At 51.1% G+C, this 27,855-nt stretch overlaps 1 protein-coding gene across 2 annotated transcripts in view; it reads right to left on the minus strand.

Moving 5' to 3' along the window:
- The window catches only part of Aacs (acetoacetyl-CoA synthetase), a 39,236-nt gene extending 12,021 nt beyond the window's left edge, over nt 1–27,215 (minus strand). Inside the window, exons 1-8 of one of the 2 annotated variants that reach the window (XM_060382304.1) lie at nt 26,925–27,215; nt 20,019–20,122; nt 18,537–18,657; nt 14,600–14,713; nt 10,865–10,962; nt 3,795–3,909; nt 3,454–3,535; nt 127–274 (exon numbers count right to left, since the gene is read on the minus strand). In XM_060382304.1, coding sequence (XP_060238287.1) covers nt 127–274; nt 3,454–3,535; nt 3,795–3,909; nt 10,865–10,962; nt 14,600–14,713; nt 18,537–18,657; nt 20,019–20,122; nt 26,925–27,057 — 915 coding nt within the window. In that variant the 5' untranslated portion in view covers nt 27,058–27,215. The remainder of the gene's footprint in view (nt 1–126; nt 275–3,453; nt 3,536–3,794; nt 3,910–10,864; nt 10,963–14,599; nt 14,714–18,536; nt 18,658–20,018; nt 20,123–26,924) is intronic. The other variant, XM_021647238.2, reaches the window with a different exon arrangement.
- Between the last annotated feature and the right edge of the window lie 640 nt (nt 27,216–27,855).

Consider the following 27,855-nt stretch of genomic DNA (forward strand, 5'->3'; position numbering starts at 1 on the left):
TGCTCTGTCGCCTTGGCCCTGCTCCAGGTCTCCGGCAGGCATCTCGCTTAGAGAAAAGCATGCCCTGGGGACTCTGCAGAGGGGCCAGCCTGATGACTGTGAGGCCAGCCTCGGCCAGACACCTACCCCAGCAGAGTGCACCATGCACTTGGGAGCCCCCGTTGTGCCCGAGGAGAACATGATGAACAGAGGGTGGCTGAAGGGCAGCTGTTCAAACTCCAGCTGCGGCGCCTGCGCGCCTGTCCCGCTTGCCAGGAAGTCATCCAGGAACACGCTGTAGGCAGGAACATGGGAAACCAACAGTGAGCATGCCAGAATACCAAAACAACTCTGCTGATTCTGCCCCAGCTAGATACGACCCAGGATCCCACATCTACTGTAAGAGCCTGGAGGACTGGCTTGCCTGGTATCCAGGGATGCTTAGTGGGAAGCCCTGTGCCTGAGGAAGGGGAGAGTAGGTTCCCCAAATTCAAGATGGCTAAAGGGGAAATTGCTGAACATGAAGATTAGGTGCTGTAGTTTCTTGGGTCAAGGGCTGGCTTTTAGAGACACCACACATACACACGCACACACACGCCCACAGGTGATCCCCTCTGCACTGCTGGGAAGACTAGCTCACAGGGAACCTATCCACAGACGCAGGACCAGTGTGGACAGTCCACTTCCTCATTCACACTTCACCTCCTGATGAGCAGCCCCGTCTTCCCCACCCTGGGGCAGATGCAGAAGGGCAGCATGAGGAAGGGAGGACAACTGGCCCAAAGTCACCACAAGCAAATATCTGTCACCCTCATTTATTACCTCCTGGGGCTCCCCTGGGGCTCCCCGGCAGCCATGTGTAAATATCTGACCCAGAAGAAACACAACTAACCCAAGCTGTTAGTTGAGGCCTTCCCTGCCTCAGCCCACAGCCAACAGAAGCCACCAGATGTGGGTGACCCAGAACCACAGAACAAACAGGAACACTGGTTCTCCGTTTAATGATGACTCAAACTTTTTCTGCCAAGCAAGGAGGTAGGATGTCATTAAGCTGAACAATTTGCTGAGGCTAATGACATTGAAGCGCACCCACCTGGCAGGGGAAGCCAAGCCTGAGACCAGGGAGAGCATGGCTTTTAAAAAAGACATTTAAAATGACTGACAGCCCGCCCCGCTCCTCTGCAGCCCTGTTCTATGAAGTGCCCGTCTAATGGACACTTCCCACAGAGAAAAGCCCTTTCTTTCAAAGGCTCATAAATCACAGTAAATAACCATTGCTTTTGTTTCTCTTCTAAAAGCGAAAACACCAGGGTGGCTCTGCCCTGCGCTCTCTGGACCAGCGGTCCACTATTCAGGTTTATCTGTGACAGCCAGCAATCTTAAAGAAACAATGGCAGTGCCTGGCACCTGGGGCTTGATGATGGGGCCACTCTGTGTTAAACAGAGTCAAACCAGCCGGCAAATGTGGTTCTCCTGGCTACGTCACTTCCTATCAGTTACAGATAAACACAGAGGTGGCCCCTTGCTCTCCTCCTCACTGCCACATCACAGCCTCCATCAGACACACTAGGCGAAATCTCAGGTTGACTGAATAAGAACCCACCTCCATCTATCTGGTTGTAAGTGACCTGGTCGGCAAGGTGCCTGGCTCAACGGGAGCAAACACCTGGGCAGGTCCACAATGTGTGTCCACAGCTGTGGCTGTGGGTGGCTTCAAGGGACAGAACCCCCTGGGCCTCACGGGGACCCACTGTCACCCGCAGCTGACTATACACTTGGCCCAGCACTGAGCGATTTGACTCAGAGAGGGACGTGCCATCTGCATTTGAAGGACAGTGAGAGCACAGCCAGGTCACTACTGTGTTGAGGCCACCCAGCTGGGATCAGAAGCCGAGTTGGGGATATCTAGCAGCCAGGCCTTGCAAACTGCACACTGCCCTTAGCACACTTCCCAGGTAGCACACGCCCCATGTCGGACAGGCCTCAAGGCCAGTGAGCAGTGTAAGAAAGAGCAAACACGAGTCTTTTCTATCAAACACCAAAACTCCAGTGTTTAGTACAAAGAATTCAAATCTTTGTATCTCCCCACCTTGTAAGACTTTAATGCAAATATTTTATTCCCCATCCACCACTAAAACCTTTGTTTACCCTAAGACTCCAACAGTATTCCAGGAATTTGATAACCTGGGGAAGAGGAACCTTTCCCCTTCCTTTCCCATGCACCATGCCTTTTTGGACTAGCAAACCCAATGAGACTGTGAGGTCCGACCGTAGCCAATGGGGAAAAGCCAGTCACCACCTGAGTCATGAGAGCCCACCCTCACCGTGTCCAGACACCTCAGTGGGACTGGTGGTCTCTTTGGGACCCTGAGTTGTTTCTGACTGAAGCAACCACCCTGGTTCTCACATGGAAGCAGCCAGGCAGCTCGGGGCTCCTGAGTACATCCGCTCCCTCCTGATGGATGGATGGATGGATGGATGGATGGATGGATGGATGGATGGATGGATATAGTATGGCCTGTGGGCCTAGCAGTCAGGACTTCCCCACCCACAGGTGTGTCAAAGCCTCTGGAGCAGATGGCACCTGTGGAGGTCAGGACATATGCTTCACAGCCTGCAGGGCCCCAGACAGCACTCAGTGTCACCCATCTTAATCCTTTCCTCTCAAAGGGCATAGGGACCTCTGCCATGTCCCCGCCTCACAGCCTCAGATATTGGGGGGGGTGAGTATCTACCAGTAGCATGAGCTAAGGCTAAGGGAAAGAGCCCTGCAAGGGTACCCAGATCCACAACAAAAACAGACCCCCTTGGCCTAATCCACTGACAAACTACCAATGGCAGAAAAGCAAAGGAAGAGTCATTGTCATGCCAGGAACAAAAAATATCGTTCCGCAGTGTCCTGGGGAAGCACAGGTTCAAAAAAACCCCTGTAGGGACCAAAATCTGCAGGTGCTTGGCCCGCATGCAAAAGGGGACATTATCAGCACATGCTCCCAGCATTAGGTCACCTCAAGAGGACACACAGTAGGAATGCTGGGTAGGCAGTGTCCCTGGAAAGTCTGCACATGCTCAGTGCAGACGAATGTTTCCCAAATGTTTATCCTCCATAGTTGGTGATATCCACAGTCGAAGAGCCCACCGAGTCTAATCAGCTGCACACATGAGGCACATACATGTCCATCCACACAGCATTCACTTGCCAAGTACAAGCCAGAGCGTGCCACATGGGTGATGGGCGAGCATGCCTGTGCACACAAGTTACATAACAGCAGCCCCCTCTACCCCATTCAGGAAGCCATGCCTGGCGCCCTGTGGGCCAAAGCAAAACAGGAAGGAAGCTGACAGTTCATTGCGGTGTGGTCTGGAGAGAGCCACCCCTGGGTGCTTCCTGCGCTGCAAACGGCAGTGTGTACTCAGCTAACGGCTCCCCACCTCTACAGATGGGACCTAGTCAGTACTGTGGTGGCTCCTCACCTGTTGGGGATCTTGGAAATGTCTATCTTCTCCCTTGGGAGGACGTACGGGATCAGCACCACTTTCTGCAGGTCAGGCAGGCCTGAAGAGGGATGGGACAAGGTCAGGCCCAGCTGTTGCCTGCTCATGCGCCCAGCACAGTCTAGGGAGAGACTGGGAAGGGTGGCCCATGGGACTTCTGGGACAAACATTCTCTTCACACACATGTACATACATCCAGAACTCCTGGGCAGAGCCAGGAGTTATCTGCACACACAGCTACAGGAACTTACACAAACTCAGGGCTCCCAGGGACACAAATCGGCATGTGCACACACACGCTTGGGGCAGGACCCCAGTACCTTTCACAACTCGCTGCAGCTTCTCCAGGTGGCCGTGCTCCTTGCCATTGTAGACAACAGCCTCCACTGAGAAGATAAGTTTCGGCTGAATTTGAGAAAAACGGTCCAGAACACCCTAAAAACGAGAGGATGGGTCAGCAGAGACTATAAATGCCGGAGAGAAACTGTCGGTGTCAATGTTAAGCAATGCCACTTGTCCTCAGCACAATGCCACTTGCCCAACACGGGCAGTCCATATGAGCTCCATCTGCACCTAGGAAGCGGTGGCCACACCACAGAAGGTGAATGACAAGAGGGTCGACACCCCAGCAGAGGGTCCCCACCGCACAGAACACCTCTCACCACTCCATGTATGGCAGCTACCTTGGGTGGGGGGTGGAGAGACAAGGTTCTGTGAAAGCTCAATGCAAGAGGAGCCTGCATCCTCCTGTAGCGTTCACATTCTCCTGTAAGCAAGTGCACTGCTCAGGAAGCCCGGGCTGGAGGAGCAGGCTTGACCCAAAGAACTCTATACCACAAACTCCATACCACATGAGAGAATCTACAGCCAACCAGCATGCCCTTTTCCAACCTCTCATACAAATTAATGTGGGCAGGCCTTGGGCCCAGGTAGTTGCTGAGAATTGAACTCAGGACCTTTGAAAGAACAGCTGGTGTTCTTAACCTCTGAGCCATCTCCCCAGGCATGGGCAGGCCTTGGGATGCCTCAGCTGCACCCCCAAGGGAGAACAGATCAAAGCACCACAGAAGACGCTTTAGCTCCTTACCCCACCCAGGGCAGCCAGCAGGCCATCACCACTGCTGAGCAAGCAAGGCAGGCAAAGGCAGGTGGAGACATCTCAGCCCAGGAAGGCTCCACCCTTTCCCCTCTGTGCTCCCACCAGCAGCTGCTCAAGAGAAAAACAAAAACAAAAACAAAACAAAACACAGTGACAGCAAGCGTCACAGACAGGGTCCCCACATGGCTGCAGGCCCAGCCACCTGCAGAGGGATCATTAGGTTAATCAGGGCCCTAAATGTGACTAATAAGCTACTCTGCAGTGTTTCCAGAGCCCCCTGGGCAAGTCTCAGCAGGGAGAGGTGCTCAGCAGGAATCTAAAGGGAGGGGTCGGCTCAAGATGGGGTTCCACCAGCTACAGCAGCATCCCTTCAGCCCACCTGTAGTTCGGATGTACCCTAACATCTAAGCATACGGAGCTCAAGGTTCCAGGACTGGGTTCATTTCAATGCTGTCATTCTCCCTAATCCCACACGGTCTGATATGGTGGAGCCCAGGCAGAGGCTCCAACTCCATCTCCCGTGTGCCAGGCACTTTCAGGGAACCCACGAGGGTCCCCACTCTTCCAAAATGTGAACAAAACCAGAAAGCCATAAGGAAAACACCTGCTGGTGCCCTGCTTTCCGTTCCAACTCTAAGAGAACGCACAATACATACTGCTCAGAAAAAGGCGATGGGCACTTGCTGCGCATGCCTGTCAGCCCAGAGGCTAAGTCAGAGTTTACAAGTTCAAGGTCAGGCTAGACTCACAAAAACAAACAAACTGGCTGCTGAGAAGCTCAGAGTGAGAAGGTGGTACTCCACTGACAGCAAGAGTTTAATCCCTGGAGACCACATAAAAGTGGAAAGACAGAACTAACTCCAAAATTGTCCACTTTGTCCTTTGACCTCCACATGTGTGCTGTGTCATTCGTGCCACACAGACACAACACACACACACACATAATTATAAAAATAAAATAAAATAAAAACAAGAAGAAAAACAAGAGCCAAGCATGGTGGTACACTCCTTTGATCCCAGGACTTAGAGGCAGAGGCATTCAGATCTCTGAGTTTCAGGACAGCCTGGTCTACTCAGAAAATTCAAGGATTCTCTGTATAGATTTCATGAATTCTGCTGGGGGGGGGTAAATTAAAAAAATTTAAAACACAAAACCCAAAGGAAAGAATTATGGATGAATAGTGGATGTCACTAGTAAAGCCTATTTTTTTTCAAGCCTGGCATGCATAGTGGCACATGCCTTTAATCCCAGCACTTGGGAGGCAGAGGCAGATGGATCTCTGAGTTCAAGCCCAGCCTGGTCTACAGAGTGAGTTCCAGGACAGCCAAAGCTACACAGAGAAACTCTGTCTCAAAAAAAAAAAAGAAAAGAAAATATCTTTATCCCAATAAAATAAAATCCTTGCCAGATCTGATTGAGAAGAAGGTCAGTACCCGTGGCAGTCACTCACACAGCCCCTTACAGTGCAACAGGCCATGTGCAGAGTGGGGATGGCACCTCAGACAGTCTCTGAGGAGGGACCATCACTCACCTGCCCACAGTGAACACAAAGGCCTCACCTTCTCTGTGAGGGGCTGTCACCCCTGGGAATTCATGGGACCCCACTGTGGGGCTCAGGTCTGAGCAGAGAGAAAAGGGAGTCTCCTGTTGGGGTAGACAAAATCCAGCCTTCCTGCTCTACTCTTCCTTTCCCCTCTTCCCTTCCCCCAAGTTTGAAAGCCCCGTTTACACCCAAGACTCCCCCAAGACAGGGCTCCAGGGACCTCAGCCCTCTCTCCCCATCCTCCATATCTGAATAGCCCTGATTCCTCTCTGACTCTTGCCTCCCAGACACTGGCCTCTGAGTGGTGAGCACCCAGGACCTGGCTGCAGTAACCACAGTACCCTGCACCTATCTCCCTCCAGCCTCATCCACCCAGCAAACAAAGGGTACCCCAATACTGCAGGACTCCTAGACACCTGCAGCACAGACACAGGGGTCTGTCAACTCTCTGCTATAGGAAGCAGTTGACCACAAAAGCATATGAACTCAGTCCCTGAGACCCCACAAATGGAGAGTCCTTGGTTAGGGGGTCAGTAAAAATACATAACAATGTTAGAAGCTCTCAACCCGAAGGCATGTTTTAAGCTTTTCAAACGCACGTCCTCCTTTGACTCCCATGGCACCAGGACTGGGGAATGCCACTAAGAGGAAAGACTCAGTTAAGACCTTCAAGCATAGGGGATGGAGAGATGGCTCAGAGGTTACAAACATTGGCTGCTCTCCCTAAGGTCCGGAGTTCAATTCCCAGCAACCACATGGTGGCTCACAACCATCTATAGTGAGATCTGGTGCCCTCTTCTAGTGTGCAGGCACACATGCAGATAGAATGTTGTATAAATAATAAATAAATCTCTAAAAAAAAAAAAAAAAAACCTTCAAGCATGGGGGCTGGAGAGTTTAAGAGCTTTGACTGTTCTTCCAAAGGACCCAGGCTTAAAGCCTAGCACCCACCCACATAGCAGCTCACAACTATCTGTAACTCCAGAATCTGACACCCGTGTACATGCAGGCAAACCATGCACATAAAATTTAAATAATACAGAAGAAGAACAACAACTTCGAGCAGAGAGTGTCCAGTGGCACCACTCAGATTACAGCCTGGACAGACTACATCAGCACCTAGAAGGGAACCCCACAGCCAGGCATGGGACAAAAGAACGGTGACCAGTCTGCTAGAAGGCTGAGAAGGAGCTGGCCTTGGAGGCTGCTAGCAGGTGCGAGGCCTTCATCTCAGAGGACCATCTCCAGTCACAGGTGGCCATAAGAAGACCCAGTAGCCAGAGGTCTAAGGCTCAGACATCGCAGAGACACCCCCAATCTCGGTGACAGAATTCAGACATTTCCAGATCAGAGTCTGCAGATGGCAGCTGAGCAGGTGAGGCTGAGAGCTCAGAGCATGTGAAGGAGCATTTGACCTGCTGAGGTCCACAGAGCTGTGCAAACTGCCTTGTGCCATCATGGGTCTGCCCTGTGCTTAGCAACCAATCAAGTGATGAAACCAGGGGCCCCTGCTGAATCACACAGATGGCCACCCAGAGTGAGGACAGTGGCTGTCCTATTTCCACACACATGAGCAGCTGAAGTGTACATCAAGAATGAGGACGCTGCGGGCGGGGCTCTAAGCATGTGGGTCTTGGGGGGGGGCTCCAGATGTCTCTAAAAGCACCACCAGCTCAGAAGAAAAAGGAAAGCCCAACGCTGCTGGCAAGTACGGCACTGGGCGGGTCAGGTCCTGTGGGACAATGGCCACACGTGTGGGCTACACAGCACAGCAGGGTAGCAGTGGCGGGGGACTGAGACAAGCCAAAGTGGGGCACCATGGTGCTTGTCAGAGGAGTGGACCCCCATCATCACAGAGAGATGTACCCATCCTTCCTGGGGCACCACAGCCAAGGACATAGCCCTAGAGGACTCCCTGGTCACTGATAGTGATCCCGACGGCAAACCCACCTGCCTTGCCCCACCCTACTGTAAAAAGGCTGCCTCAAAAAAACACACCAGGGCTGGGGATGTGGCTCAGATGATAACACTGACTGCCTAGTGGACACGAAGCTCTAGGCTTCCTCCCCAGCACTCCATAAAGCAGTATGGCACACCATCATCCCAGATCGAGACAGGAGGACCAGAAGTTCAAGGGCATCCTCAACTACACAGTGAATCTCAGGCCGGCTTGGCCTTATGTGCTAGGGTCAATATGGATCTGGGGCTGACCCCACCACGAGGAGGTCCTCAGTAATTGATAGCAGAAGACACTAGTCAAAATAGGAAATTGCCTGACTTAAAAATGGAGCCTAAAAATGGGGGTGTTGAGTTGGACATAGTGGCACATGCCTTTAATCCCAGCACTTGAGAGGCAAAGCCAAATAGTGTAAATTAGAGGCCAGCCTGGTCTACAGTGAGTCCAGGACAGCCAGGGCTACAAAGACTCTCTCCCTCTCTCTCTCTAATATGTATATATACATAATTTATACATATATATACATATATAATGTATATATACATATATACACATATATACATAATTTAAAAATTAAAAGGGGCTGTGGAAAGCCTAAGGCACGATGCCCTCTCTCTTCAGGAAAGGCAGAGCTCAGAGCATGAGCCTGTGGCTGGGCCTCTGCCCAGTTCCAGGTCTCTGATTCCCATTCCAGAAACTCATCCCAGCTGATTTTCACCCTGAACAAGGGTGATCAGTGTTGGGTAAATAGCCTGAACAGCAGCTTCAATGACTTTAGATCTGTCCCAGGCCACAGTTCACAGGAACAGGTGTGGAGATGAGCAAACAGTGGCTCTGCCAGAGGATGCAGGGCCCTAGGCCAGGGGCCAGCAGGCAAGGGGCTGTCCCTGAAGCCTTTGGTGCCATTGATCTGTCCCAAGCTATAACAGCCAGGTCCTCTGGCAGGCAGCTCTAGACTCACTTTCGGTGTAAGAAAGGAAACCCTCCCTAGAGTCTGAAATTGAGTGGCTAAGCACATCTGAAGGATGCAACCTCTTGTATGAGCTGAGAAGACAGTGGGGCCCTGCTGCCCTCTAGTGTCCACAGCAACAAAGAAGTATCACACACCCAGCCAGTAGCCTGCAAGACAAGAAGTCAGGATGCCAACCACTGGAAACCACTCAGGAGTCACAGGGACCATCTCCCCAGGAGAGGGCTCTCCAGTGCACTGAAGGGTGCTTCCCTATCTGTTCTCAGCATCCGATGGCCAATTCTGACCTGAGGTGAGCTCTACCTCAGGTCCGCAGCCCCCACCACAGGCCACCCCAGCTCTGACAACAACTCTGCCTCCTCTTAAGGCAGAGCCAATACTCACTGACCCCAGAGTTAACAAGGTCCCAGGCACACAGGCCTCCTGTGCCCACAGGTGCACTGTGGGTCCCCATCCTAAGCTCCAGACCCCAGGTGGGTAGCCTCATACCCAAAGGCCCTTCTGCCTCCTTACTCTGGCCAATGCCTGAGGAACCCAAGCAGGACTGCACCTGAAGCTACCTTGTTAGAACCTCCCATGAGAACTCCACGGGCCCCAGCTAGCTCAGACAACTCCACAAAAGACCCTGGGGCTGGAAGTCACCTGTGGTGTTTCAGTCTAGGCCAAGCCTTGTTGATCCCAGACAGTCTTGGGGTTAGGTATGGGACAAAGCTAGTTAGTGCCATTAGGAGGGGAAAGGGCATAGGAAGTGGAAAAGGACACACGGGCACCACCTTAGCCCCCTGGGCCATGGACCCAAAATGAGAGGCCCTAAGCAGCCCACACTCCTCCTCTATGGAAAGACAAGATGATTCCTCAAAGGCCTTTGCCAAGAGAACACACCTGAGAGCAGATGTGATTTTACATGTTCACCCCTGAAGAATGAGCCAGGGAGTACCCCAAACTCAGCCCATGCTTTACCAGCCCAACACCCAGACCAACCCTCAGCTGCTGGTCACACCCACTGACCCAGCCGGGAAGAGAAGCGGCTGGCCCACAGCAGCTGGCATGGACACCACGTGTCCTCCTACTGGGCACATTCTTCTGGCACTTGTGAGTCCATGATGCCCAGGACCCTACTGACCCGATGATGACAGCCAAGGCAGGCCGTCTTCAGTTGCGACAGCACACTTCAGTCACCTAAGCCACTCTGACCACGCTCTGAGCATCATGTTTCCTCAGAGCAACCAATCCAAGAAGGTCAGGGCAGGCATTCAGGAAACCTCAGAGCTCCAAAGTCCCCCACAGAGAAGGCAAGGTGACCGCATGACACCAGCCCAACTCTCATTGCTACACCGGCCACCTGACAACCGCACACACCACCTGATAATGGAGAATCGAAAACCAGTAGGCAGGACTTTGAGGAAGGAAGCAAGAACCAGTTTGCAAACTTAAAAACAAGGTCCGAGCCGAGTGAGGTGGCTTATGCCTGTAACCCTAGAACTTTAAAAGGCTAAGGCTGGAGGATTGCTCAAGGGCAAGCTGAACTAACAGAGTATGACTTGTCTACAAAAAAAAAAAAAAAAATTTTTTTTTAATTAAGTTACTCAAAACCAGATCCCTGTTCGTGCTGCAGATATGAGGCCATGTGCTCAGTCGCTCAGTCTATGGCACCCAGAGCAGATCCAGCCTTTGCAGCCTTTCCCCTCCCTCTTAGGCAGCCCAGGGAGACATTGGCAGCTCAGCTCAGACAGCCACAAGCTCCAAGGGAGTGGGGAGTCCCACCCCAGCAGGGACACTCTTTGACCCAGTAGCACCCCTCCAACTGGACCCCCACTCACATTCACACCAAAGTCTGGTGAGGTAGAACTCCAGATGGCCCCAATACTGGCAGCGGCCAGCATGGCCTCCACAGCATGCGCACTGTTGGGGAGATAACCTGTGGGACGGAGGGGAGAAAAGCCCAGGGTTGAGCAATCAAAGCAACCGACTTCCAGAAGTTTCCCTGAGAGCCCTAAAGTACCCAAGGAACAGAAAAGCCAGCCTGTCCATTCACTGTGCCTCACTGGTTCATCTCCCACATTAGAATCAGAGTGACCCCTATGCCCTTGGTAAACAGCTCTACCCTTCCCAGTTCTTCTCCCTCATTCTGCTCTCTCCATTCACCTCCACAAGTGCTCATCTCCTGCCCCAGGGCCTTACAAGCTGTTGTACTTAAGCAGCTCAAGTACACATATACCAGTCTTCCATGCTCAGTATACACCTGTCCTTCAGCTCTGACATCACATGGTGCTTCCTCAGGGAGGCCTTCTTTAAGCTCAGCACCTAAGAAACACAATGGTACTTCCCCTTTGCTGGGAGTACTAGACCAGCCTGACCACGTGTGCACCAGGTATTCAACACAGAGACAGTGGTTCTTGCCTTCCTAAAGCTGCGACCCTTTAATAAAGTTCCTCATACAGTGATGATCCCCAACCCCAAATTATTTTACTACTGCATAACTGTAATTTTGCTACAGTTACAAACTGTAATGTAAATATGTGTTTTTGAATGGTCTTAGGCAACCCCTGTGAAAGGGTCATTTGACCCCTAATGGGGTCATAACCCACAGGTTGAGAACTACTGCCCTAAGAAATGTGCTGGCTGGCATATGGCTGGGTGGAACAGGAGAGGACAGACGAGCACACACACAGGGAGAGCTATGTATCACCCTTTGGGGCAGAATGAGTGGAAGCCCCGTCACCAGGGAGGTTGGCATCACAACAGAGAGGCAGAGAACATCTATGGTCAGAGGGATCACCATCAACAAAATGGACAGTGACAATGCTCAAGTGAAAGGTCTTCAACACAGGCCTTGGGAAAGGCGCCATGAACAAGCATCCTGGGGCCCCCTAACGACCTTCTCCAGAGAAACACAGCAGTTTGGACTCTGCCTCTCTAAGCGCATGTGTGTGCCCTGTTAGCCCATAGGCACTTGAAGGGCAGGGCTCCAGCACCGTTCCCCTCAACCTCACAAGAGTCCACCGGTGCCTGACAGGTGGCCAGGCCCGTGGCAGAAGTGTACTTTCCTATGAGCAGAACTGTGAAGAGCCTCATCATTGTTGTTACCCCAGGGTGCCTGGCCTCCTCCTAAGTCATCAGGCCTAGCATGGGGGCCACGTTGCAAGCAAACGAAAACAGCTATGAACAGTTTGATGCACTACCTCTGCCCTGCAGGGACCTGTGCCACTTGCTACTTAGTGACTCTTTATGTGGAGCTATAGTCAGGGCAGCTGGAAGCCAACTGAAAGCCACAGAAGGCCAACAGCCAGCCTGACTGAAGAGCCAGTCTCCCAGGAGAGCCCAGTCCCAGGAAGGGTCTCCAATGTCCCCAGGCCACCCTGGCTCTGTGTGCTCCCTTTTCTCTGAAACACCTGCTGTGGACCGATTTGAAAAACTGCAAATGAGGGCTGGCTCACGGCTCAGTGGGGGAGTCTTGCCAAGCATCTGCCCAGAGTTCCAGTCCAGCCCTGTGGAACAAACTGGGGGGGAGGAAAAACAAAAACGAGAAGAGGCTTCGGCACTGCCAAGCTAGATTTTAAAAGGTAACACCTAGGGTGCCTGGAGAGATGGCTCAGGGATTAAAAAGACTTGACTGCTCTTCGAGGGGTCCTGAGTTCCAACCCCAGCAACAACATGGTGGCTCACAACCATCTGTAATGGGATCTGATGCCCTCTTTTAGTATGCATGAAGACAGAGCACTCAAACACATAAAATAGATGAATGAATAAATTTTTATTTTAAAAAATGACAGCTTATATAGGGCCAAGAAGGACACAGAAAAATGAGGTTTCAACCTCTAAAGCCTACACTGGCTACAAGCAGTGATACAGAAGGACCAAAGTTCCAGGCCAGCCTGGGCCACACGACAAGAACCTGTCTGAAAACACAAAGAAACGAAAACCCAAACGAACTGATTTCTGGCCCAGTGCTCACATGCATTCACCTAACAGCTATTTATTAAATGCCGTCTGTGTGCCTGGCCTTCCACAACATGTATCAGGCCAGGAACAAAAACAAAGCCTATCTTCAGGGACAGGCATAGAACCTGTCCCCGGGGGACTTCAGGGCAGACAAACAACATAGAGATGACATCAGAGCTCACAAAAAAAAAAAAAGTCAAGCTGACTTTGGAGACTGGGAAGGAATTGCCAAAGCATTGGCGGGGTGGCCCTTTGTGAGACAGGGTCTGTTCACCTCAAAACGCCAGGTACAGTGGGGACAACAGAGCGGGGTAAGTTGACACGTGTGTTTCCTACCAACCAGCACGGGCCCTGCCCACTGTCTAAGAAGTTGCTGCAGAGCTCTAGGGCCAGCCCTGGACCTGGTCCCTGTGATGTGGCTGTACAAAAGACCCTCTGCAAACACAAGCTGGCACCTGCCGTCAGTCAGTCCCCTCAGGGAGGGGCATAACCTGCCAGAAACAGCACGTAACTACTCAGATCATCGCCCTGGCCTGTGGCCTTGTCCAACTGAGGGTCGGGCATTGCACCCCAAGATGCCCCAGATGTTCACCCCAGGCACAACCTTCCAGCCGCCAGCTAACTGAAGTTACTGTAAAGAACAGCTCCCACAGGTCTTCGTGATGCCTGGAAGTCAAGGTGAAAGGAAAACTAGAAAGGTGGCTGAGCTCTTAGCGGGAAGTCTGAAGCCAACTGAGGGAACAATGGGGTGGACAGGAGGGACATCCAGGCCCAGAGGCCGGCAGACTCCAGTGTGCCTCCTGAACAAGTCTCCAACAAGGTCCAGAGGAGCCCTCTGCCCACTCCTCCTGCCTTTGGGTTCTACTATAAATGGAAAGGGGAGGGGAGGCAGTGAGAAGGAGCATGGCTTTGAGCAATGCGGGTGGGGCAGGTAGGTAGAGGTGGAAAAACTGACAGATCAGTGTGGGGCATCTGTCACAGTGCCCTCCCTCCTACAGACACTTTGTTCTAGGCAGCCACAGAGCCTTTGCACAGGCTGCCTGGCTGTTTCTTCCTCCACAATGCCCCAGGGCAGTGCTAACTCCTATAGGTATCTCTGTTAATCCACCACTGCACAGATATCCTGGCCCTTTTCCGCTGAAGAAACATGATGAAGAGCATTCCTGGCCCTCCCAGAACAACAGAAGAGGGGAATTCTTGCTTTCTCCTTCTTTGTCTTGATGTTCTACACAGTTAATTGGTTTTGTTTTGAGACAAGCTCTCCCTGTGAAACCTGAGCAGGTCTGGAACTTACAATCCTCCTGCCTCAGCTTCCCAAACTCTGGAATGACAGGTATACCAACACACCCAGGACTCTTTCTGAAATGCATTCTGTGTCAACTCTGACCCGTGTATATGGCCGGAGTCACACAGGGGTGTGTTCTTCACACAACTAAACTTTTCAAGTCTTTCCACCTTCTGGGCATTTTTGCTGTTGGTTTGATTTGGTTTGAGTTTGGGTTCTAGGGATTGAACTACCACAACGCTAAACAGCATTTACCAAAGAAAAAATGGAAAGGAAGGGAAAAAGGAAAGAGAGACAGAGAGAGCCAAAAAAGAGAAAAGACCCTTACCGACCACTCGGTCCCCTTTCTTCACACCCATCTTCCTCATGGCAGCTGCGAACAGGGCCACCTGCTGCCGTAGCTCTTCGAAGGTCACCTTCACAATCTTTTCTCTGCCTTCCCCTAAGGGGAGAACAAGGATGGCTCAGGCACAGGAAGGGACCCCAGTGAGCCATGTCAGAAGGGGGATCAACCCGTGCCCAGAAGAAAGGGACCTGGGTATCTGGACACGGGAGAAGGCAGAACAAGGCCCACGGTGGCGCCACTGGCTCACCGCAGGAAAACCAGGCAGGGTGGAAGCCAGGCTCAGACCCCACGGCAGGATCTCCAGGAAAAGATGATGAAAATAACCAGACTGGTGGGATGGTGGGAGGACCCCATAGCCCTGGAGGTTACGTCATATAGTAGGAGAGTGCAATATGGAGACTGGGAAACTAATATGGAGACAGCATGTGTCCAGTTGTCACCTGTAGCACTTCTCTGGCACTGCTACCATCACATGTCCATCACCACAGACCCATTCTATGGTCACATGAGCCTCATGGTCACCTCTGCCCCAGGCTGTTGCCAATCTACTGTCCATCAGTACAATCTGAGTGATGAAAGAGGTTCTGATGCACCAGCCTACCTCCATCTTAGGCTTAAAAGGTATCTTACAGTAAAGACAATTTAGGTTCATTCCCATTTCTGATTAAACCTATTCTCAAGGATTGGGCTATGCTCCACTTGTGCCCTTAACTACAAATGGTTCTGTACTGCCTGTTCTAGGAAATGGCAACCATGTCAAAGGGTTGTTATGACTACCTTGTTATGAGCACCTTGCAATTACTTTTTGTTTCAGGAGGTTGTTATGAGCAGTTTGTTATGCTTATCTTCTGCCCCGGTAACCCCTACCTATTTTGCCCACCAAGTCCCCCATTTGGAAACCCCCTAACCCTGACCTATAAAAAAACTTCTTTTCCTCACATCCAACACTGACTTCTTGAACCTTGCCTTAGGGGGAGGCAGCCTATGTACAAAAGTAAAAACGCTTGCTTAAAGTAACTGCTCACTGGGCTGAAGAGATGGCTAAAAGCACTGGCTGCTCTTCCAGAGGTTCTGAGTTCAATTCCCAGGAACCACATGGTGGCTCACAACCATCTATAGTGAGAATTGATGTCCTCTTCTCATGTACAGGCACACAGGAACACTGTATACATAGAAAATAAGTGAATCATTTTTTTAAGATTTATTTACTTATTATTTATTTAGCATCTGCCTCCATGCATGCCTGCACACCAGAAGAGGGCACCAGATCTCACTATAGATGGCTATAAGCCAGCATGCAATGCTGGAAATGGAAATTGAACTCAGGACCCTTGGGAGAACAGCCACTGTCCTTATTTTTTTTTTTTTTTTTACAATTTATTTTCTTTAAACACTTTTTTTTAATTTTATTTATTTATTATTTATACAGCATTCTGCCTGCATGTGTGCTTGAGAACCAGAAGAGAGCACCAGCTCTCATTGTAGATGGTTATAAGCCACCACGTGGTTGCTGGGAATTGAACTCAGAACTTTTGGAAGAACAGCCACTGTTCTTAACCTCTGAGCCATCTCTCCAGCTCCAAAAATAAGTATATCTTAAATAATAATAATAATAATAATAATAATAATAATTGCTTTAAATAATTTGGCCATGATGATTGGTGATGTTAAGCTTTCTCCTCCCTTCCTTGGGATTAATAGTTTCTATGGCCAGACTGGCACAGCAGCCACCCTTGAAACTTTCCTTGGGCTGACTCAGTGCACACACTTAGGTCTCATCTAGCCTGCTTTCAACATCAGTCAGTAACTCCACTTCATTGCTGAGTAGCCATCCACCTTTGGCCGGGCTTCCATATTTTTACTGACTACCTAATGCAAAAATTAAACAGTATGAACAAAAAAAATAAATGAGCTAGGTTTGGTGGTACAAATCTTGAATTCCATCACTCAGGAAGCTGAGAGGCAAGCTGGCCTCTGAGTTTGAAGCCAACCTGATCTACATAGCGAGTTCCAGGCCCGCCAGGTTTACATAGTAAAGTCTTGTTAAGCCCCTGCTTCCCCCCACCCACCCCCCCACACAAAGAATTTTAAATGACCACTGTTGCCTGCAGAGTCCTCACTGTGAGGGCTGCTCAAGGCTTGCAAGAGTCATCAGCAAAGAAATTCTGTCAAAACATTAAGGCCAATTTTTACCTATTGATTAGTTAAAAGTGGCAGTAGAGTACGTGCCTCACACAGACCTCCCAGCTTCACAGGCCTGGCCCCGGTGACCAGTGGCTCATTGTGGGGCCACAGAGTAACCACAGAGCCTTGGTCACAAAAGACACTGCACCAGCTGGTGCCTCGAGCCTTTTCAGGAGCTGAGGCTGGAGGATCACATGCTCCAGGCCAGCCAGAGCCACTTAGTGAATGACGCTGTCTCCAAGTCAGCGGTTCTCACCCTTCCTCATGCTGCAATCCTTTAATGCAGATCCTCACAATGTGTGGACCCCCAGCCTCAAAATTATTTTCCCTGTTACTTCATGACTGTGATTTTGCTACTGTCATGAACTGTAATGTATGAATCTGATATGCAGGATATCCGATGTGCCACCCCTATGAAAGGGTTGTTCAACCCACCACAGCCCCAAAGAGGGTTGTAACCCACAGGTTGAGAAAGACTGCTCTAAGTAGAAGTGAAAATTGAGCTACAGTACCACCCCCCCAAGGCCTGCTGTAGGGAGCCAGCCTCCTGCTGTGAGGAGGAGGGGCCCTCATTGTGAGGGGCTAGGCCCTGGGACAGCCCTAGTCAGGCAGCTAGCTATGTCACCAGGACTGAGGAGGCAAATCAGTCCAAGACGGGCTGTCAGGTGACCTGTCACCCTGCACAGCAACTGGACTGCGCTGAGAAGGAACTGGAGTCCTCCCTGAAGGAGAAACAATGCCCTTCGACCACCATCTCTGAGGCAGGGTGTTTTCTGGCTCAGAATTGCAAAAGCGCCTTTCCACAAGTAAATGAGTCTCCTTATCCCGAGGCACAAAACTAGTGTCCCCCATGTGTATATGATAGGCGTAAGCCCAGCAGTCTCTGTTTGACCCCCCGCAGGGCTGGCCATGCAGCCACTCCTGTGTCTACAACCCAGACCATTTCTATCCCTGGCCATAGTACTCAAGAGACAAAGTACACTGTGAGGCCAGCTGTGCTGACAAAGCCAGCTGAAGGGCTGCTGGCCAATCACTGGAGCATGAGGGCTGAAGTACCTGTGACTTTAGAGAAGGAAGTGTGGGTGCTGCTGTGGATGCCTGGGTGAGCAGACACAGCCACATGACAGGGGACACCTGTCAGGGCTGGGGGGAGGGAAAGGGACTAATGTGACACACACATGTGGTTTGGGATTTAAGACTTGTGACAGCTCGCATTTTACAGTGGGAGAAATGGAGTGGTCATGAAGCATCAGGTACGAGTAAAGCAAAGGTGTTTCTATGGATCCAGAGAGGAAGATGAGGTGGCATCAGGCCAGAACCCCGGGCCTGGACCACAACCAGCTTCCTAAGTCTCTGATGCACACAGACTTAGACATCCAGGCAATGCATTCAGAAAGGAAACTGAAGGGTGTGACGGGACAGAGCTTGAAAAGCTGATGCTGGCTGGGCATGGTGGTGCTCAACATTAATCCCAGCACTCAGAAGCAGGAGGATCTCTGTGAGTTCAAGGGCAGCCTGGTCTACAGATCGAGTCCCAGGACAGCCATGGCTACACAGAGACGCCTTGGCAGGGGGGCAAAGGGGGTGACAGAAACAAGCAACAGCCTTCTCTGTCTAACAACAGAGGTGTCTTTGTGCCAAGATGGTGCCAACATCCAGCTGGAACCCTCCCTGCAGCCCCTCCACACCCACAGGGCCACACACATTCACCACCCAGGACACCCATGGGACTCACGGGCCACGTAGAGGGCAACTCTGTCATTCTCCTTGTGCCTTAGGAGATTCTCTGCGTAGTTGAGGCGGCTGCCTCTGAACCACTCGGGGACATCTGCAATTCCTTTGGAAGTGTCCACAACCTGCAGAGGGATAGCAGAAGGGAGCGGGACTTTACGATACTACCCATACACCAACCCTGACCTGTGGAGACAGCAGCCCTGCACCCAGGGAAGCTGCTCCCGGAAATTCTTACAACAGAGTTTACTGAGCACGTATTTAACACAGTTGCTCAAGAGGAAGTAAAGGAAATGCCCAGGCCAGAATGGGAGGAAGTTCAGGCCTGTTATCCCAGCCAGATGGAAGCAAGGGGATTAGGAGCTGAAGGCCACCCTGGGCTACATGAAACCCCATGCCAAAAAGAAGTGGGAAATGATGCCTGGTTGTCTCAGAAAGAGAGGGATCACAGACGGACACAGAACTCAGTAGCAGAGAACCTGCTCAGCATCCCAGGGACCCTGGGTTCATCAAGTAAATGAAAAAAAGCTAATAACCAGTTAGAGAGCCCTATCACACAGCCTGGGGCCATGCCCCACCACCCACACATATCTGGGAAAATGACTCTGCCTTTCCCCTGGTGCCAAGACCTTGATCTCCTTCTGAGTGCCAGCATATCAGCCTTCTAGAAGACTTTGCTGCAAACAGGCGGTGAAATGCACTTCAGACACGGAACCCTTTTTCCAGGGCATCATTTTATTGACCACTGAAAGGAGACAGAAGTCCTTCAGAAAGTCTCCTCAAAGACCACAATGACATGGATATATTTATACTTCAGACTGCACACTTCAAAGCCACGCTCACACCACATCTCAAGCTACATGTAATATGGGGAGGGTTGTTTGGGGTTATTTGAGACAGGGTCTTCCTCCGTAGCCCAGGCTGGCTCCAAGCTTGTAATCAGACTGCTTCAGTCTCCTATGTGCTATTTTTTATTTTTTTTTAATTTTATGGCACATGTGGGTCTTTTGCCCACATGAATATCCGTGAGCCACACATGCGCAGTGCCTGTAGAAGCCAGAAGAGGACTGGATCCCCTGCAACTGGAGTTATATGCTGTTGTGAACTGCTGTGTGGGTGCTGAGAACTGAATCCATGTCCTCGGGAAGAGCAGCCGACGCTCTTAGCCTCCAAGCCATCTCTCCAGGCACCACCCCCATACATTTTTAATGTGTGCATGCATGCATGTGTAAGGGGTGTTGTATGTACCACAGCACACTCGAGAAGGTTGCAGGACAATATGCATGAGTCAGTTCTCTTTCCACCATGTGGTCCCAGGGATCAAGCTCAGATCATCAGGCTAGGCAGCAAGCCTCTTTATCCACTGAGCCATGGTGCTGGCCCAGACATGGGATTTTAAAAGCAGGCATCATTCAGGATTCCCCAACCAATATTTCACTCAGAAACAACCGTGAAGGGAGACAAGAGTGTGCCGGGACCCACTTACCTCATCATACATTCGTGAGTAGACTATTCCGCTGAACTTCCAGAACTCAGCCCAGAAGTCTGAATATGACCGGACGGACCAGTGGTACAAGTCATCATAATTCTCTAAAAGAACAAGCAAAACAGCAACTCTTCATCCCAGCCTCAAAGGGACGGCCCCTCGGTGGGAAGCCGGGGGGTGGGGGGCCTTGGTGGGAAGCCAAGGGCACAAGAACCTCACATGCCAGGGACTCAGTGACTCTGATGCCCCGAAATGCCCGGGAGGAGCCAAACCTCATGACACAAGCCCTTCATCCACAGTCCCCAAAAAACGCAGTGATTGATACGTGTGTATGTACTTATACTCACACACACAAACACACATACATATGTATGTATATATACATATATATGATCCTCCTGCTCCACCTCTCTGGGATTACAGGAGTGTGCCACCACACCCAGCTTAGTATCTTTGTGTGTTTGAGTGCGTGTGTTTACATGAAACAAACACAGGTCAACTTCAGGTGCCATTCCTCAATCACCATCCATTTCTTTGTCTGGGCATTTTTATATTTTAAACAAATTTTAAGTAAATTTGTTTACGTGTGTGGGTGTTTTGCCTGCCTGTATGTTTATGCATCACATGTGTGCCTGGTATCCATGGAGGTCAGAAGAGGGAGTCCGGTGCCCTGGAACTGGATTGACAGACAATTGTGAGCCATCATGTGAGTTCTAGGAACTAAATCCAGGCCTTCTGCAAGAGCAGCATGTACTCTTAACATGGCATGATCAACTTGATTTTTGAGACAGTGTCTCTTACTGGGACCTGGAGCTAGCTAAGGAGATTGGGCTGGCTGGCCAGCGAGCCCCAGCTCTCCACCTGTGTCCACCTCTCCAAAGCAAGGATTACAGGAACACCCAGCTTTGTTTCATGTGGGTCTTGGGACCCAATTCAAGTCCTTATGCTTGCAAAGTGTACACCTGAGCCGTCTCCCTGCTAAATACACTTTTTATTTGGGGGGGTGAGTTAGTACACATGGGTAGAGGTCAGAGGACAATGTTGGGAAGCCTGTTCTCTCCTCCCACTCTGTGAGTTCCAGGGATCAAACTTAGGCCCTCTCCCCTAGCTGCAGGGCCCTTCCTTACTGAGCTGTCTCTCCAGACTCTGTTCCACAAGTTCATTTTCTCTGTGTGTGTCTCTCTATCTCTCTGTCTCTCTTTCTGAAATAGACTCTCACTATGTAGCCCTGGATAGCCTCATACTCATTATATAGATCAGGCTGGCCTCAACCCCATAGAGATCTGACTGCCTCTGACTCCCAAGTGCTAAGAAGATTAAACATATAGGCCACCATGCCAGGCTATCTCCAGTTTTTCTTAGAAGGACATGCTCAATCAAAAATGACACATGGGCCTGGTTTGGTGGCAAGAATTCTAGCTGCCCCAGAAGCTGAAGCTGGGAGATCCTAAATTCAAGGCCAGCCTGGGCTACAGAACTCGTTCAAGGTCGGCCTGGGCAACTTGACTGAGACCTTGTCTCAAAATAAGAAGAGAGGACACGGCTGTAGCTTAGTGATAGAGGACCTGCCCAGCATTCACACAGCCCTGGGTTCAATTCTCAGGATGACAACGGATAAAAAAACATCAAATGGCGAAGTCCCCTCAGTCACAGGGCTCACCAAGACAGGTGAGCACTGCTGTGGAAAAGAAGCCGCAACACGAACGGAGCCTGGTTTAGCCACTCCTGGAGTTTTCTAGTTTCACTGATGATATCCCACCCCCGTGCAGATCAGTCCCTGTAGGCTCAGGAGAAGCCACGAGCTCTCTCAACAAGGGTGGGGCATCACTGACACCTAGAAGTCACTCCCTCAGACTCCCGCCTCAGGAGGTGCAGGGGCACCTGATCTCAATCTCCACCATGTCCCCTCAGTGCCCTAGCCCCGGCCCTGGGCAGGATATATACAGAGCAGCTAGATAAAGCATTCAGGGAAACATCAGGGTCCGTAAGTTTATAAAGGTTGAGCCATCCATGACCTCTGACTTTGCTGGAGACCTCAGAAGGGCCACTCTGCCTCTCCAGGACATAGTTTGCCCCATGGGTCACCTCACTGGCTACAGATCCTACCACAGCAATGGAAGAATTCACTCCGTCTCCAGGTCAGGCTGGGTGACTTGGATCAGCATCCACTCTACCACTTCTGAGCAAATGGCCTCGGGCGAGCTGCGCTACCTCTTAGCAGTGGCACTCCTGTCTGAAGAGTGGGGGTGGTAACGTGGCTGTTGTGAAAAGCAACAGGACACACTGCTTAAGGGGTGGTGGCGGCACAGTGGCACACTCCTTTAGTCCCAGGACTGAAGAGACAGAGGCAGAAAGATCTCTGTGAATTCCAGGCCAGCCCGGTCTATAGGACTAGTTCTAGGAGAGCCAGGGCTACATGGAGAGACCCTGTCTCAAAACACAAAATTAAGGATCTCTGTGACTTCGAGGCTAGCCTGGTCTACAGAGTGAGTTCCAGGATAACCGGGGCTACACAGAGAAACCCTGTCTCAAAAAAAGCCAAAAAGGAAAAAAACAAAAACAAAGAGTACAAACCACTATGTTCAACTATTGCATTCAAGCCCTGCCACCCTGAGTGACCTCAGCCATTGCTGACCTCTTACAAGCTTCAGTTTCTCCCTCTGTGAGAGGGGGCTGATGGTGCTTATCCTCGCGCACTGTCAGGACCTAGGAAGTGCCCAGAACAGTCCCCTGCAGAGTGAAGGCACCCAGGCATCTGCCATTCCATTTGCATGCAGATCCCACATGGCACTTCCGTGGCATATGCTGAGCCCATGCGTGCAGCCAGCCAGCACAAGAGTTAATATGAACTGGTGCACTGCACTTCAGGCAAGGCGGGTGGAGGGCAGCGCAAGGCTTGGACAGCTGCGGCAGCTTTAGGCACCTGTGGGAACCAACACTAGCCAAACAGGCCCTACTGCTCCTCTCCCTCCCTCAGGTTTTGTCACCTGGGTCCTCACAGACGGCAGGCTCCCAAGCTGCTGAGACTAGCTTCTCTGCACACAAAAGTGGGCCTGGTGGCTCAGGTCTGTAATCCTAGCTACTCAGGAAGCTGAGGCAGGAGGATAAAAAGAGCCAAGCCTGTGCCTGGTCTACAGAGCAAGTTCCAAGCCATCCTGAACAATTTTTTGGACCCTGCCTGGCCATGCATGTCTTTAATTCCAGTGCTCAGGAGGCAGAGGTAGGTGGCTCTCTGTGAGTTTGAGGCCAGTCTGGTCTACAGTGTTAATTCCGAGACAGCCAGGGCTACACAGAGAAACCCTGTCTCAAAAACCCAAACAATAATAATAATAATAATTAATAATAATAGGATTGGAGAGATGGCTCACAGGTTAAGAGAGCAATGACTGCTCTTCCAGAGGTGCTGAGTTGAATTCCCAGCACCCACATGGTGGCTCACAACCATCTATAACGGGATCTGGTGCCCTCCACTGGCAAGCAAATGAACACACAGGCAGAACATTGTATATATAATAAATAAATCTTTTAAATAATAATAATAATAATATAGCTGGGTGTGGTGATGCAGACCTGTAATCCCAGCACCCTAGGAGGCAGAGGCAGGCAAATGTCTGTGAATTCAAGGCCAGACTGGTCTACAAAGTGAGTCCAGGACAGCCAAGGCTACACTTAGAAACCCTGTCTTGAAAAAACACCAAAAAATAAAAATTTTTTAAAAAGAGGGTTGAGGGCTAGAGAGATGGCTCAGAGGTTAAGAGCACTGGCTGTTCTTCCAGAGGTCTTGAGTTCAACTCCCAGCAACCACATGGTGGCTCATAACCATCTATGAGATCTGGAGCCCTCTTCTGTTGTGGAGGTTTATATGCAGACAAAACATTGTATGCATAATAAATAAATCATCTTTTTTAATTTAAGGGGTTGAAGTGTGGCTCACTGGTAGAGCCTAGTCTAGCATGTGAGAGACCCTGGGTTCAATCCCTAGGACTTAAAGAGAACAGAAGAGCACTCAGCAACAGCATCATTGAGGGGTGTGGTCAGCCCCACAAACCTGGGGTGTTAATGGTCACAAGGACATCTAAGCACCTCCAGGACCTAGTGTGGAGACTTTTCCACTGTCATCTCCTACCTCAGCCACATCATGGGGTGAGCCAGGAATCCACTCAGAGGCTGCAATCAGAGACCCAGATGACCACAGGCACATTTGGTTCAGTGTTTAACCCTCAACCAAGAGTGTAAACCAATCTTCATTTTAAATGAAAGGGGTGTGGTGGTGCATGACTATAATCTCAACACTCAAGAGTTAGACTACGCAGGAGGATCTTGAGTTCAAGTGTGGTGGCACATGCCTGATTTTAATCGCAGCACTTGAGAGGCGGAGGCAAGTGGATCTCTGAGAGCGTGAAGCCAGCCTGATCTATATGGTGAGTTCCAGGGCTGGAGAGATGGCTCCACTGTTAAGAGCACTGCCTGCTCTTCCAGAGGTCCTGAGTTCAAGTCCCAACTACATGGTGGCTCACAACCATCTGTAATGGAATCTGATTCTCTCTTCCGGTATGCATTAAAACAGAACATTCATGTACATAAGATAAACAAATAAATCTTTATATAGTGTGTTCCAGGCTAGACAGGATTACATAGTGAGACCCTGTCTCAAAACAAAACAAAAAACGAGCTGGGAGTGAGCCATCGTGGGGGGCTCTAACTTTACCTGAGAATACTCTATTCTCTGCTCCGTGTACATAAGCCAGCAAGGCAGGAGCAAAGCCCCACAAAAAAGAGCATGGATGGTGGAGAGGGGAAGACTCAACACAGAGGAATACAGAGTTGAGACGGCATTTGTGTTGGACCTCACAGCCAGGCAGGTGAAAGGGAAGAAGAAAGGAGGAAAGGGAAAGAGGAGGGGCCATGCAATCACCATCCACAGCTGCCGGTGAGAAGACGGCACAGATGGCAGATGGCAGGCAGGCTCTGGATTTTCATATCCAATCCCTCAGCTTTATTTTGCTGCCATTGCCTCTGAGACAGGGAGACTACAGACTCCCTCTATAGCCCAGGCTATCCCTGAACTCACAGCAATCCTCCTGCCCAGACACCTGAGTGTGAGCCCCTAAGGCTGGTAAGCCTCCCAACTTTTAAACACAAGAAACAGAGCTTTTAAGATCAACCCAGGCCCAGCCAACAGCCAGACAATTGAAGGAGGGAGGAGATTAAGGCAAAGGGGTTACTCGGCAAAACTCCAGCCAGTGACAACGTACAGTGGTCAATGCTCAGCACTGGGCCTGCCATCTCTCCACTAAGGTATACTGGTCCTTTCATTACGCTCATTTTATAGATGAGGAAACCAAAGCCTGGGGCGACTGGAGGACTTGTTCCTGTTCACACAGCTATAAAGTGGCAGCCAGGTCCCTGCAGGGTGTCACGTTACAGCTCTCTACAGTTGCTCTTGCCACAGAGAAAGCTTTGGCCTGTTTCAAAGGGCTGCCCTCAGTGGAGTGATGCTCTGAAGCATCAAGCCTGTCAAGCCCACACGAGCACCAGATCGATACTCCCCATCTCTGCTGGCAAAGGAGACAGATGAAGTCCAGGCACAGAATGGCGGGCAGGAAACAGATATGATCCCAACAGAGATCCAGTTGGGTTAAGGTTCTTCTATCCAACACCCACAAACAGCCCACAAGCCCTGTAAGTGGCCAGGCAAACACCGGTCTCCAGGTGAGAGGGAAGGGGTGGAGGACGATTAGTGAAGAAAAGAGACCCCGCTGAAGCCCCACTTCCACCTCCAGGATCTCCAGCAGCTGCCTGATCAACAAAAGACCTTCGCTTCGAGAGTACCGCAGCCAGAGAGCAGGGTGCACGATGCTGAGGGGAAGGTAGCAGGAAAGCCAAGTGCTGCCCCGACACTGGGAAGAAGACCCAGAGGATCGGTGCTCAGGGTGGGAAAAGAGAAGATTCAGGATCTACCCTGAGGTAGACCCTGGGACAAGACAGACATTGATGCCAACAGAAACAAGGGGGTCCCTGTGATGAGGGGCACAAAGAGGCAAAAATGAAGAACGCCACTGTGAGCTGAAAACCCCAGGCAGACACCTGAGAGAGAGACAGAGGGGACCGCAGGACTCACTAAGTTCTATGGATCCCTGGGAAGAGATCACCCAGAAGGGCCTCTGCCCCACCCACAACCAGACAGACCAGGGTGGTGGTATCTGGAACTACCACCAGAGGGAGGAGGAGCGAACTTCTTCCTTTTCGGGGAAATTTCAAGTTGGTCCCTAGCAAAGGCGATGAAGGAAGCCTGCCACATAAATCCCATGAACTCAAAAAGAACGGCAAATCAGACCAGAAAGAAGCCCCTCAGGCTGGAAGTTAAGACCCCAGGAGCCACTTCCCGAGCAGGCAGGTCTAACAAAATATCCAAGAAACAAGAGGGTGATTTGCCACTTCCAGGGGGAAAGCCTCACCTGCACGGAGGTTCTGCAGCCAGGAAAGGGGCCTCTAGATGCAGTGATGCTCCCCCAAAACAGTGGAAGATACACCATCGGAAGACCAGCACCTCCTAGAGGATAGCCCAGAGCAGGGGTCTCCTCCAGGCCCGCGACAGGGACACTGGCCATCTATCCATCAGAAGCAACAACTAGGAGAGACCTCTCTAGAGGGGGATCCAATACAAGAGGGCTCCCCCAAGTCCAGGACCATTCATATGTAACCATCCCAGCAACTAAGGGAAAAGGAGGAACCTTCCCAGAGGGATACCCCCAACCCTAAGACAGCGGCGCTGGCTATCCATCCATCTATCAGAGGTTTCTTCCAACAGCTAAAAGGGACCTTCTTAGAGCGGCCCTCCTTGGAGGGAACTGCTTCCGGAAAGGCCCGTGACGGGGATGTACTAGCCGCGTGCTCTGCACTCACCCAGCGCCAGGCCGCAGGCGGCACCCACGGCCGCCCGGAAGCGGTCCATCTGCGTGTCCTTCTTGCTGTCAGGCTCCCACATCACCTGGCACTCCATGATCTCATCGCGCCCGAGCCGCGCCAGCTTGGACATGGTTGCGGAGCTGCGTGGCCGGGGCTGCCGGGCTGGAGCTGTAGAGACGGCCGAGAGCGCAAGGCACGAAGCGACTCAGCGTGGCGAGGACGAACGACGGCGCGAGACTGAGCCAGCGCCGGCGCGGCTTGAGGGACATCCGGCTTGGTCACACCCCCAAGCAGGCTTCGCCACGCCTCCAGAAAGCCACGCCTCTTGAAGCCACGCCCTCTGCTGTAACCCTCCGCCGTGCAGAGCGGCTCCTGCAAATGGTGCGCCCGCTGCCAAAAGTAGTGCTCGCCTGCGCAGGCGCCGTGCATGGTCCCCGCCCTCACCTGTTGCAGAATCTGCCGGATGTTGCCCTCCTTGCGTTCGTTCGTTCATTCATTCATTTATTCAGGATTAAGTTGCTCCTCCTACAGTCATTTAGTTGCGGAGGTGTCTTAGACAGAAAACTCTTGCTGACAGGTGTGCAGAAGAGAGAAGGCTTCTAAAACGCGTGTCCTGTGCACTCACTCACAGGGATGCTGTAACGGATATGTGGGTTATAGAGTGTAACAAAAGGTACTGAGTGAGACCGTAGGTCCATCCTCAGAACCGAAAATAAAAGCATTAAGCACAGGATATTCTGGGGCAAGCCTGAACACCAGCACTCTGAAGACTGAGGCAGGAGAATGAAGGTAAGTTCCACTCCAGCCTGGACCCCAGAGAAAGACCCTGTAACCCCAAAACTTGAAAGGTAGAAACAGGAAGGTCCGGGTTTCAAGGTTAGCCTTGCTACAGACTTCAAGACCAACCTAGGTGACCTTAATAAAGAGA

This window comes from Meriones unguiculatus, chromosome 4, assembly GCF_030254825.1.
Source record: "Meriones unguiculatus strain TT.TT164.6M chromosome 4, Bangor_MerUng_6.1, whole genome shotgun sequence".
Lineage (NCBI taxonomy): Eukaryota > Metazoa > Chordata > Mammalia > Rodentia > Muridae > Meriones > Meriones unguiculatus.